The 14,018-nt window shown below is 43.0% G+C and overlaps 1 protein-coding gene across 2 annotated transcripts in view; it reads right to left on the reverse strand.

The window, feature by feature from the left end:
- UBE4B (ubiquitination factor E4B) overlaps window positions 1-9,392 on the reverse strand; it is a 110,246-nt gene extending 100,854 nt beyond the window's left edge. Inside the window, exon 1 of one of the 2 annotated variants that reach the window (XM_029228179.1) lies at window positions 8,679-9,392. In XM_029228179.1, the coding sequence (XP_029084012.1) occupies window positions 8,679-8,702 (24 nt within the window). In that variant the 5' untranslated portion in view covers window positions 8,703-9,392. The remainder of the gene's footprint in view (window positions 1-8,678) is intronic. The other variant, XM_029228182.1, reaches the window with a different exon arrangement.
- Between the last annotated feature and the right edge of the window lie 4,626 nt (window positions 9,393-14,018).

Genomic DNA, 14,018 nt, shown 5'->3' on the forward strand with positions numbered 1-14,018 from the left:
CTTTTCTGGGTCCTCTTTTTTTTTCTCTTTATTAATTTATTTTTATTTATTTTAGTTTTGGCTGTGTTGGGTCTTTGTTGCTGCGCCCGGGCTTTCTCTAGTTATGGCGAGCAGGGGCTTCTCATCAGGGTGGCTTCTCTTGTTGCAGAGCACGGGCTCTAGGCACACAGGCTCAGTAGTTGTGGCTTGCGGGCTCTAGAGCACAGGCTCAGTAGTTGTGGCGCACGGGCTTAGCTGCTCCGCGGCATGTGGGATCTTCCCGGACCAGGGCTCGAACCCGTGTCCCCTGCATTGGCAAGTGGATTCTTAACCACTGTACCACCAGCGAAGTCATCTGGGTCCTCTTTCCTTCCCATCTCTAAATGCTGGAGAGGCTCAAGGCTCAGTCCTCTGACCTCCACTCTTCTATCTAGGCTCACTCCCTAGGTCATCTGTCCATTCTCATGATTTTAAATATACTGACAACGTCCTGATTGGTATCCCCAACCCCAGCCTTCTTCCTGAACTGCAAGCCCAACATACATCCAACAACCTACTTAACATCTCCAAGTGGACAAATAATAAACAATATAACAAGAATATGATCAAAACAGATAGCTTAATTTCTCCCTCTAATCTCCTCTTTCAGTGTTCCCCACCTCAGTACAGAGCAACTCCATTTTTCAAACTGTGAAGGCTAAAACTCTTGGCATCACTGTGGTAGAGATAGCTAGTTGCTTCCTCCTCCTATACATTCAGCCACCCTTGCATTTGGTTATGGCCACGTGACTACGTTCTGGCCAAGGAGATGTAAGCAATGATGTGTGACATCTCTGATCATGCCCTTGACAGACAGGAACATGTCCTCCCCTTTGGTCCCTGAGGACTGGAATGCAGATGTGCGTGTAGGCACTGAAGCAGCCATCTTGGACTACAAGCTAGATGCCTCATACAGAGGATAACACAGCACTAAACAGAACTGGCTCCCTAGTGATCATGGAATTATTAAACCGGCTCTCAACCACCTACCCAGATTTTTACTTAAAAGAAATATAAGCTTCTATCTTATTTAAACCATTATTATTTTGGCTCTCTCTGCTGCAGCAATCAAACCAATACCTTAACTAATATATAGAATTTGGAACCTGGAAGTAATCAAACTAAACAGAATATAAATACGTGGCAGTGGCTTAGGGCTCAGCATGGGCACAGATATTGCAGGATGGAAGGCCGGTAACCTTGTTAGGCCACAATAAAACACTTGGTAAAACCTGTGACACCTCAGAAAATAGCCTGCATGCCTACACGGCCTACAATTCTAGGGGAACTGGTTGAACAATTCGGAATTTGGGTGCCTATTGGCTTCTTGCCACTTTAAGCAAGAAGTTCCGCAAGAATGAGACAGACTCAAGCTGCAGTTTGCCGATTTGCCTGCAGAGATAAAAGGGAAAACAGGTCTGCCTAAGGCACGTCCACAGTCTAGTCTAAGTTTGCTCAGAGTCTGGTAATTTGGGGATCAAGTAGGGTTGAAAAAGCCAACTCCTTCAGGCTCCTGAAAGAAACAAGCTGGAGACACTGTTCAGCCCCAGGAAGGGGATATTCTCCAATGACCTGGCCCCAAAGGACTGATTCAGGAACTCCCACCACTGCCCAGGCAGGGAGACCCCCTACCACAGCCTGGCAGCAGCTGACAATGGCTGTGGACCAGTGAGGGATCTGTACTCCCCATTCTTCCCTTTTCGAAATGGTAGCTATTTCCATGATCCTATCCTACTCCACCACAGCACATGGCGGGGCGGGGGCGCGGGGAGGGGAAAGCAGCTGATAACTTGCATTTTAATCTAAAGGTTCCTGGATGGTATATCGCCCAGAGATTCTGGACTCAACTGAAGGCTGCCTCTTTAGGAAAGCAGAGCGTGTGTTTTAGGTTTCGGAAGAAGGGCTTGAACAGAACAGCCTTGACTGTACTCCCCTTCTAACGTGAGAGAGCTTTTAGATGAGCATACAGCTACCCAGTAAGAACTGCAGTTCTCAGCTTCCCAGCCAGGAGCCGTGGCCACGTGACTTAGGTTCTGGCCAATGGGAGGTGAGCAGAAGTGAGTGATCTGTGCAACTTCCAAGCTGTGCCATTAACGAGGAGCATGACTTCTCCTTCCCCTCTCCTCTCGTCCCTCTGGCTACAGTGCAGACAGACGTGGACCAAAAGATGGATGCCATACGTTAGGAGAGTTGGTACAACAGGACAGAAGGCGCCTGGGCCCCTAATGAGCGCGAAGCTGCCACAGCAGCCCCAGCTTCCTACCCAGGCTTCTATTTAGAGAGAAATAAACATCTATCTGGTTTAAGCTGCTGCTATTTCGTGTCGTGCTACTTCAACTGTTACAACGGTCCACTCGATGACATCCCAGCTCAGATGGCCATTCTTGACTCCACTCCACATCCATCCCATCACCCAATCCTATTGGTTCTACCCACAAAATATCTGACCATCTGACCTTTTCTCACCTTCTCCACTACAAACCCTGGTCCTGGGACTCCTGCACTGGCCTCCTAACCTTTCTCTCCATTTTCACTCTTTCCCCCTCTATCTATTCTCTTCACAGCAGCCACAGTGATTCTTTTAAAACATAAATCAGGGACTTCCCTGGTGGTCCAGTGGTTAAGACTCCACGCTCCCAATGCAGGGGGCCCGGGTTCGATCCCTGGTCAGGGAACTAGATCCCACATGCCACAACTAAGACCCGGCGCAGCCAAATAAACTAATTAATTAATAAATTAAAAAAAAACATAATTCAGAATGTAAGCCCCATGCAGGCAAGGATTTCTGCCTGTATTGTTCATTCATATATCCTCATGATCTAAAACAAAGCTGGGCATATACCATATGTCATCAAATACAAAATGTCACTGACTATAAACCGCACCGTTGTTTTTTGCACCACCAAGACAAAAAACTACTGTCCATTAAACCACAACAAAATACCTTAACAACAGACCAGGCCAGAGTAGTAATCAGTTACACCAGCCTCTCACTGCTTTGAAATTTCTTTCTGAGAAGGTGGAGTGTCTCTGACCTTCAATTGCATTGCCTGGGTGTAAAAGGCAGTCCTTCTAACTGTATCTTCAATTTCAAAATGTGACACAGCTTCAGAGACTTGTGGATTTCTGCCTTTCTACGGCTCCCTAATGCACTTGGTTGCTGCTTTGCAATAAAATATGAAATTGTGGTCACTCTTTCACCAACATTTTCTTTGTTTTCTTTACTAATATCAAATTGAGACCCCACTGCTATTTCCATTTCTCTCTGCATACAAAGTAACATATGCTTTCACTGCTAATCAAAGTGTAATTTGGGGGGAGGCATTTAAAATAGCAACTATATTTATCATGCACAGCATTTAATTGAAGGTACAACAACATGAACAGGTATAACCAGGTTTACACATAAACAGGAAATGACAACTTTCACAACTACCACGTGGCCAACCGTGATTACACCAAGAAGCATCCCAATTTCAAAGATGTGAAAATGTGAAGTAAAAAGGGTGGGGCACCTCAGAATTGATTGAAAGTCACCTCCTAAAATTGCACACACTCCTCACATTGCTCTCCATCCCTTTATAGCCTATTTTAAATTTTTCTCCGTGGCACTGTCACCAAATGACATCTTATGTGTATGTATTTGTTTATCACGTCTCCTCCCACTAGAAAGGAGCTCCATGCAAGCAAGGCTCGTGTGGTGTCTGACATGCAGCCAAGTAAACAGCAAGTATCACTGAATGAGCTGCTACAGGAAGCTCTCTCCACCTGGACACACCACAAGTACCTTCTGAGAAAATGCATTCTGTGCCAAGCACAGGCCTGAAGACCCAAGGACCTGCTGTCAGAAGTCTTCCTGTCTTTTTCCCCTAAAAGAGTAGAGGGCTATTTGATAAGCTCCACTCTTAGCAATAACGAGGGCTTCCACTTCCCATCTCAAGAGGGACAATAAAAATGCCGTAACCATTACATCTGGCTGAGATTATTCCTATTTTGGAGGTAGTTTAGCAAAGGGATTAAGAATTCTGGGATCAGGCTCTGGATTAGAATCCAGGTTCTACCACTTCCTCGTTGTCCACCTTTTGGCAAGTTAATTTCTATCAGCCTCAACTTTTTAATCTGTAAAACGGGGCTATTAATACCAACCTTGCTGAGCAAGTTAAGTGCTTAGCACATATTAAGAGCTTCATAAATGTCAACTATTATCATTACCATTCTCTGTTTCTTGGCTAAAATGAACAAAAAGGAGTGGAGAAGGGGCCTGGGAGGCAACATCCCACTCTCCTTCCAGGCTTGAGGAAGGAGAATCCTGGTTATCAAGTGAGTGTTAGCAATGATCTACTGGAAAAAAAGTGAGCTTAGGTCCTGAGGCCTGTTACAAAGAAAGAAAAGGTCAGAGATGGAGATGTTAAGAGCAGAAAGGCCAGGGCTGGCGCCTCTATGTCAGCTCATCTTTCAGTGGTCCAAAGGAACAAATCTGCTTTCTCCAAAATCTGCTCCTTGTCTGGAATTCCTTCTCTCTCCTCCAAGCCATCCTTCTCCCAAACTAGAAACCAAGGAGTCATCTTTCTCTTTCTTCCCCTGCGTTCACCTCTTTCACATCAAACTTATCATCAGAAGTGGGTTAACTTAGATCCTCAATATTTCTGATGTCTGTTCTCCTCCGTTCCCACTGCCAAGGCCTTGCTTGAGGCTCCACTGCCTTGGTCCCCATAGCAACAGCAGTCACCTTCTTCCTATCCACCTTCGACACCCTTGCCAGTTATCTTTCGAATCCCTTAAAATCCCTCAAAGGCTTCTGATAGTCTCACTGAGAAAGTTCAAACTCCTAAGCATTTCTGAAAACCCTCGGAGACCTGGTGCCTGTCTGCCTGCGGCCACTCCCTCAGGCAAATCCTGTCTCCAGTCCCACAACTTCTTGTGGTTTCCTGAGCTCCCCAGTTTCACAGCCGGTTTCAAGAGCCCTTCGCATGAGCATCGCTTTTTCTTGAAAGTTTTCGCTAAGACGCTAAGCCAACAGGGCTCCCTTCTTGTTTTTCATACTGTCTTGTGCATAGGTCCACAACAGCTCTTAGCACCCTGTATTGTAATTGCTGGACTCCTAGCTATCTCTATCTCTACCCATCCCCTAACCCCAGTTAAATAATTTCTTTAAGAAAAAGACTGTGTTTCTCCTAACCTACCTAACACATTGCTGGAAATGCACAGCACCTTTTTTTTTTAACATCTTTATTGGAGTTTAATTGCTTTACAATGGTGTGTTAGTTTCTGCTTTATAACAAAGTGAATCAGCTATACATATACATATATCCCCATATCTCCTCCTTCTTGCGTCTCCCTCCCACCCTCCCTATCCCACCCCTCTAGGTGGTCACAAAGCAACAGCATCTTTTTTTTTTTTTAATTTTAATTTTTATTTTTTGCGGTATGCGGGCCTCTCACTGTTGTGGCCTCTCCCGTTGCGGAGCACAGGCTCCGGATGCGCAGGCTCAGTGGCCATGGCTCACGGGCCCAGCCGCTCCGCGGCATGTGGGATCCTCCCGGACCGGGGCACGAACCCGTGTCCCCTGCATCGGCAGGCGGACTCTCAACCACTGCGCCACCAGGGAAGCCCCAACAGCATCTTTTTAAAAAATGTTTGCTGAGTGAATGATTTTGGAGGGGTGTGATGAGAGTCAGCACCAAAAAGACTAGAAACTTGATCACATCATGAATGAATTCATAAAAAACAACACTTTTACAGAAAAACTATGCAGATCAAGCCTGTTAGTAGGATATTTATATAGAAGCTGTGGTGAATTTACTGGCAGTTGTTGGGCAGTAAAATACGGTAAAAAGAGCTTTTAGATCAGGAACCCTGGGTTTGAATTCCAATTCTGTCACTTCTAAGCCAGGGCACTATGGACTTAACCTAATTCTCAGCTGCTTCACCTATAAAACAAGGAAAATTTAAGGAACTGCTGGACTGCACTGTTTTATCAAATGAGACAATGGTTGTAAAATGCCTGGCACAGAGCAGGTTTCTAAGACTGCTAATAAATGTTGGTCCCTTTCCACTGAAAAAACACTGCTAAAATGTCGAAGGTCATATATTCTGCATTTGGGAAGGAAGACAACTTCTAAAACCTTGACCACACCCTGAATCCCAGCCAGCCCTCTTGAAGATGAACTAGGTCATACAGATTTTGCAAAAAAAAAAAAAAGAAAATCATTTCAATGAAAACATATCATCACCATAGTTGAAAACCAGTTTAAAATACCTGCCCTACTCAGAGCATCATTTTGGTATAAAAAAAACAACACATGAGCAGGGTACAGAATGAATGTAATGTAAATACTGACGCCTTGAAATGCAGGCTCCTGAAGAGAATAAACTTAGTCATGGATCTGCTCTATACAGCAAAGGGCTCATTGTAATGTGCTATATAAACAGCACTGAAGTTAAAGAAATACTCTACTTAGAAAGCACAAGAGAAGAAAAGTACAAGAATTCAAGGTAATCTATAAGAGGGACCAAAAAGTACCCATAATGTAAAATCTTCTAAAGCTACTACCCTGGTTACAGCAGGCTCTATTTTTCATGGACTACATTCTCATATATTTTCATTTTGCTAAAATATGAAACTCTGTCATACCTAATTTCCTAATTTAGATTGAAAGATCAATGTCTTGATTGTTTACACCCTGAGACACATGTGTGAGTTTTCAATAATATAAATGTATTATTTTCTAACCAAATAAATGTCAACTACCGTATCTGTGACCAAGTTTCCACCAATAGAGTAACAATAAGGCAAAAGTTCTGGAAATGTCTCTGTTTAGAACTGTTCACCTAATCCCAGAATTACAGGAAATGGATTAAAAAAAACTTAAGCTTCTTCCCCATAAAATATTTGTTTTAGATTATGCTGAGAGTAAAATTACCAGTTATTGAACTGTCCCTTTGTGTTCAGACCAACTAATTTGTTGAACATAATTTTATATTGATCTTATATTAGTGAATTTAATTTTTCACATTTATTTTAATATTTTGTTGACCTTGAAAAATGTCTATCTCCTCCACAATGATTATATTTGTTCCATATACAGTAAAAAAAAAAAAAAAACGTTAATACCTTCCTCAAGGACTGGATAAAGTGAAGAGCTACAGTTCAGATTATACAGCTCTTTAACTGGTCTGTATGCTTTAATGGTTTTCTTAGTGAAAACTCAAGTATGTAAAAACTTCTAAACCAGGAACAATTTAAAGAATGTCAAGAAAAAAAGTAATTTCTGGAGGTAAAAAACTCACTAAAAAACTCTCTGCCTTAAGAGAAATGATCCACTAGCATTAATGTTAAAGAAAAAAGGGGGTGCACTTTAAAAAAACTACACAAAACAAAGTGCCTCTAAGAGGATCTCTTGATAGTTCCTACCTGAATGAAAGAAATTGTTCAATATTCTTCTAATTTAAGATTACACTATTGATGTATTTAGAAAACAAAGTCAGTAACAAAGAATGGGCAATTCTGACTTTCCAAAAAGCCAGGTATCAAAAGCAACAAAATTATTTGCTTCCTTTCCTATGTGACCCTTAACCCACCACTTGCCTGCCTCATCTCTGGAGAATTTTAGTCCCTAGGTAAATATATTGACTGCTCTGCAGCTAAAACTGAAGCATGGAAGTTTTACAGTACAACCAACCTGATGGATGACTACTTTCATAATACTGTAGAGAAGTTTTACATGAACTGTGGAAGAAATGGTAGGTGGAAGAGAATGAGGCCAGCAGGGGTCCTGAAAGGGAAGCTCCCTATTTGTAAAAAAAAAAGAAGGGAAAAGTCAACAGAGTCACAGGAAAATCCTTGTACCCTAAATGCCACTTTTTCTTATTATTATTAAATAATCTTGAAAACATCAAGAAGGGGATCTGTAAGACTCCTTTCAGAAATGATAATAGGGGGAATTTTCAAAGTCATTTGCTTTCTGTTCAGTGTCTGTTACAGCAAAACACAAGTTTGAAAGGGGCAAAAACTAGAAAAAGGCATAATGAAAGAGAAGTATACCAGAAGCCATTAGTGGTCTGTTAAATTGCTAGAATTTAACTGTAATTCACGAAGCTATTGAGAAGATGCATATTTTGTTAAATATCAAAGAATCTGTCTGTAGACCACCCCCAAACACATATGTAATGTTTAATTAACTTATACAGTGAAATGCCACACATACTTGGGATTTCAAATCCTTTAAAAACATACACCTATACATTATGATTCCTCCCCAAATTATTCTTTAGATCTCTGCAGTAAGGCGCGCACGCGCACACGCACATGCGCGAGCGCGCGCGTATACACACACACACACACACACAACTTGATGTAAATCTAGCCCTTTTTGCTTAAATACCCTGAAGAAAAGAATGAAAGCCTCAGTATGCTCTCCTCTTCTTTAGACCCTAAAAGAAGACTCGAAAAGAGGCAAATGGAGTTCAGGATGGAAAAAGAAGGCAAAGGAATACAAGAGAATACAACCGGAGACCCCCTCAGGGACTCATTTAATTCTTAGAAAATGTCATCTCCATTCCTGCCCAAAGGCCAGGCACCACTGGCGCAATATCAACCCTATCCAAAGCGCCAAAGAGTTGCCAACTAATCTCCCAAGGTGTCCCCCAACCTCCTCACCTCATCAGCGCTCAGCTCCTCCATCGCTTTCCTCTTAATGGTGAAAGGCGTTAAGGAGAGATCTTCTGTTCTTTGAGACCGGGGCGGGAGGAGAGTGGAAGGTGTCTATCGGGCTGTCTGGTCCCCCGAATGGGGGAGGTTTCAGAACTGCATAGTCAGAGGTTAAAAAATAAGAACACGAGAGGCAGTGAAATGCCTTGGCGTCGGTCACTCCAATTGCCCCAGAGACTCCTACAGCTGCTTACGCCACGAGCAGCCTCCTTTGACCGCCACTGCTGCTGCTACAGGGTTATCGTAAGGCGCCACTTTTTACCCTCTGCTTCCCAGGTTACCCAGACTAGGGAGCTCGGTCTCCAGCTCTCCTCGTGCCCGGAGCCTACTGTGTCTTCGTGGTGGTGGCGCGGCAGCTGCGCTTCCTCCAGCAGATCGCGCTCTCCTTCCAACCCTTTCCCCGTGGCGGGAAGTGTTCAACTGCAGAGTGGGTGCCCCGAGGCAAGGCGACCCCAGAGCCGCCCAGGCAGAGCCCAGCACTGACGAGGGAAGCTCCTCCCCTCCCAAAGCAGGCCGGCCACGCCCCGCCTCCACGCCGGAGCCTGGGCAAGGGGGAGGGGGAGGACCGAACTCGCGATGTTCTGGCTGGAAGAGTAAATCCTCCTACCCCTCCACCCCTAGTCTTACCCCCTCGCCCCACCAAGTATTATTCATCAAAACAACAGGGCGGCCATCTTTGAAAGGGATCACGTGACCCTGTCAGGCAGGCGGGGTTTCTGGCCCCAAGACAAGGCAGCCAATGGGCCGCGGGCGTCGCGCGGCCGATTTCCTCTCTCCTGCGTCTCCTCCCGCCTCCGCCCCACCCTCTCCCCGGCAGCCGCGCGGGGCGGGGGGAGGGGCGAGCGGGACCGCCGGCGGACCGGCCGAGCGCGGGGGGCGGGGCGGAGAGTTGCCATGGCGACGGCACGGGGGGGCGGTGCGCGGGCCCGGCCCAGGTAGGTTCCCGGGAGGGCCACGTGGGCGGGCGATGGCGGAGGCCGCGGGGCACGGCGCCTGCAGACAACGGGAAGATTGGCCAGGAGGGGACTCCCGCCCGCGACCCGGGCCCACAGCGCCTCCGTTGTTCCCAGGCTTTTCTCTTTAGCGGCTCACAAACGCGTCTCGACTGTCCACGATGCCGCCCAAACGAACTAAAAGAAACGGAAAACGTCTCCTTTCTGCGATGAGCGTTCTCTACCAGCCTGACCGCTCACATTCTGCAAAACCTTTCTACGTAGACTCTTCCTCGTCCGCAAGGAAAGCCCATTTGGAAGAAAACTTTAACACAAGCAGAACTTCATTTCATTTCACTTTGTTCTTTTAGAGAGATAATTTCTGATTTTTTTTTAAGTGTGTTCCAAATTTGAAAGTATAAATGGGTTTGAGACCCAGAAAACTTTGAAGTGCATACACAAACACAAGGAAGACTTGTGGAGCCAAGGAAAAGAAACCATCGTCCTCACCTGGACAAGAATACAAAAAAAATTTTAATTGAAATGTGTGTGATCAAAACATCATATTAGTTTTAACGTGTACAGCATAATGATTTGACATACGTATATATTGGGAAATGATTACCGCAATATGTTAACACCCATCACCACACATACATGTTTTTTTGTTTTTCTTGGAATGAGCACTTTAAAGAGTTATTCGCTTAGCAACTTTAAAATATATGATACAGTATTGTTGACTATAGTCCCAATGCTGTACGTTACACCCACAGGACTTCTTATAACTGAGTTTGTACCTTTTGACCACCTTCACCATTTTGCCCACGCACTATCCCCCTCTGGCAACCACCAATCTGTTCTCTGAAGAATGCAAATATTTTATAATATACAAGTCTAAACAGTGGTCAATGTTTAACAGTGTCATGAAATTCCAGATTTTGCCACCTACGAAGAATGTAATGTATGGGATGGTTTACTTAACCATAATATTACAGATTGCATTCCAGAATTAAAAGTCACAATTTTTTTTTCCTGCTACTTACTTAAAATAGTAACCTGACAACCAGATATGTAAGGAATTTGTAAGTAAAATTAGACCATTGCTGGCTTTACATATCTGTTCTCCAGGAAAGGAATTCTGTGTAAGCCAGAATTTAGACGCCTGTTGACATTGATATCAGTACATTTACTTCTTTTTTTAAACGTGGTCATTGCCATGTAATTCGTATTCCATACAATTCACCTATTTAAAGTGTACGATGGTTGTAGAATATTCACAGTTATCAACCATCATCACTAATTCCAGAACATTTCATCACCCCAGAAAGAAACCCTGTACCTGTTAACAGTCACTCCCCATTCTCCCCTCCTCTCCCTCTGGGCAACCACTAATCTACTTTCTGTCTCTACCAATGGAATCCTACTCTATGTGGCTTTTTGTGTCCAGCTGCTTTTACTTAGCATATGTTTTCAAAGTTTATCCATGTTGCAGTATATATCAGTACTTCATTTCTTTAATGCCGAATAATATTCCATTGTATGGATATACCACATTTTGTTTATTCATTCATCAGCTAATGGACATTTGGGTTGTTTCCACTGTTTGGTTATTATGAATAATGCTGCTATCAATATTTATGTGTAAGTTTTTATGTGTACATTTGTTTTAATTTCTCTTGGATATATACCTAGGAGGAGAATTTCTGGGTTTTATGTTTAACTTTTCAAGCAGCTGAAAAACTGTTTTCCAAAGCGCCACACCATTGTACATTCCACCAGCAACGTATGAGGGTTCCAATTTCTCCAATCCTCACCAACACTTGTTAGTATCTCTTTTTTAGAATAGTCACACTAGTAGATGTGAAGTGGTATCTCATTGCAGTTTTGTGTTTTCATTCCTCTGAGGGCTAACAATATTGAGCATCTTTTCATGTATTTATTAGTTATTTGTATATCTTTGGACAAATATCTGTCCAAATCCTTTGTTCATTTTTTAATTGGTTATTTGTCTTTTTATTGTTGAGTTGTAAGAGTTCTTTATATACTCTGGATATTAGTCCCTTAACAAACATGTAATTTATAAATATCTCTCCCATTCTGTGGGTTGTCATTTCACTTTCTTGATAGTATCATTTGCAGCACAAATTGTTTTATTTTGATGTAGTCCAATTTCTTTCTTTCTTTTGTCATTTGTGCTTTTGATGTAATACATTCACTTTTACAAGGCATATTGAATCATTTATTATTTCTCTTAGTCAGTTTGTGCTGCTATAACAATACCATAGACTGAGTGCCTTATAAGCAACAGAAATTTATTTCTTAGTTCTGGAGGCTCAAAGTCAGAGGTCAGGGTGCCAGCATGATCAAATCTGGTGAACTCCCTTTTCCAGGTGGCTTGTACTAGCTTCTGCTGGTATCCTCACATGACTGTGAACAGAGAGCAAGCAAGCTCTCTAGAAACTCTCATAAGGGCACTGATCTCATTTGAGTGCCTCACCCTTATGACCTCATCTATTCCTAATTATCTCTGCAAAGTAATGCCATCACATGGGGAGGGTGTCAACACATGAATTTGCAGGGGATACAAACATTCCATCTGTAACAATATTCAAATATTATAGGAAATATCCTTCCCATTTTGTGGCTGGAGAAACTATGAATATTAAATGGCCTGCCCCAAGTCAAATGGGAAAATGATTAGAAGTCTTGCTTCCCCTGAATTCTTTCCCTATCACACAAATATCTCTGTCTATACATCACAAGAACACAATATCTAGAACAAAATGGGTATTCGAAAAATGTAAGAGAAAGTACTGATTGTATGCTTGTTTGCTGAGTAGTGATGTTGTGAAAATGCCACAGTATTTTATTCACCATAGATTCCATGTCCAATCTAGCTTTAACCTTTTATGATTTATGACATTTGGATTTTCTGACATAGAATTCACTTTTAAAGCTGTCTCACTATTTTAAGACTAAGAAATACAGGGATTTTTTTTTTTACCATTTGCGTGACAACTCCACTCCCTTTCTTTTTCTTCACCTCCAAAGTACTCTTTCTGCAAATATAATGAATTTTGTAAAATCACAAAAATTAAAAGTGAACTCTCTTTAGCCATGTACTGTATTTCCCATGGTCTTTTACAGGATGAATCCCTCTAATATGTTTTTTAGTGCCTTTTACAGTTGTGTTTTAAACTGCCCAAGTGCTGGAGTACCTACCACTTCCCTTAGGGGAAGCTTTCCCACAAAATCGTAAATAAGAGTATCTCAGAGGTGTTCATGATACTTAGCTCATTGTTTTGCTCAGTTTCTTCCACCTTCCATCTTCTAAAGGGGGCATTATATTACCCCCTTTAGATCATGCAAAATAATCTGTCTGCCTCATTTGGGAACTACCAAGCATCAAGGCCCAAGACAAATTAGTTCTCAGAATTACCTAGAAGTTAGCAAAAGTACTTTTTAATACTAGTAACAGATAAAGGAGGAGAGCAAACTGAAACATGTGACTGAAAATAAAAGTATACTTTGGGCAGATTTTGTTATTTTATAAGGGGAAAGGAGTTTTTGTGGGGGTTTTTTCACTTGAAAGTAAAAATAGGGACTTCCCTGGTGGCGCAGTGGTTAAGAATCCGCCTGCCAATGCAGGGGACACGGGTTCAAGCCCTGGCCCGGGAAGATCCCACATGCCACAGAGCAACTAAGCCCGTGTGCCACAACTACTGAGCCTGCGCTCTAGAGCCCACGAGCCACAACTGCTGAGCCCACATGCCACAACTACTGAAGCCCGCATGCCTAGAGCCCATGCTCCACAACAGGAGAAGCCACCGCAATGAGAAGCCCACGAACCGCAATGAAGGGTAGCCCCCACTCTCAGCAACTAGAGAAAGCCCCCGCGCAGCAATGAAGACCCAGCACAGCCAAAAATAAATAAATAAAATAGTCTTTAGAAAAAGTAAAAAATAGCCTCCTAGTCTATTAAAAGGCATTTGTGAAGGTAAATTCTAGAACTTATCATCTTTTAGGATAGCTTTTATTCAAGTGCCAGGGTATAGAGGGTTCACTGGACCAAAATTTGTCTTCCTGATGATCTACAAAGCTACTTACATCTATAAGTACAATATATTCTGTTTTCTCTTCTGCCATCAGAGGTTAGCCCCCGCACCTGGACCCTGGATTCCTTCCCCTCCCACCTTCTTAAGGACTTTGGTCCAGGATTTATTCTTTTCCTTTTGCACCATCATTTTCTTTCTCCCCGCTGGACACATTTCTGCTCTAGGAACACTAACTTTAAAAACCCCTACCTTGACCTTACATCTCCTTTGGGCTATGCCTCCTTTACTTGCTTCCCTTCACA

The sequence above is a fragment of the Monodon monoceros genome, unplaced genomic scaffold (assembly GCF_005190385.1).
Source record: "Monodon monoceros isolate NGI ecotype Baffin Bay Population unplaced genomic scaffold, NGI_Narwhal_1 Super_Scaffold_18, whole genome shotgun sequence".
Lineage (NCBI taxonomy): Eukaryota > Metazoa > Chordata > Mammalia > Artiodactyla > Monodontidae > Monodon > Monodon monoceros.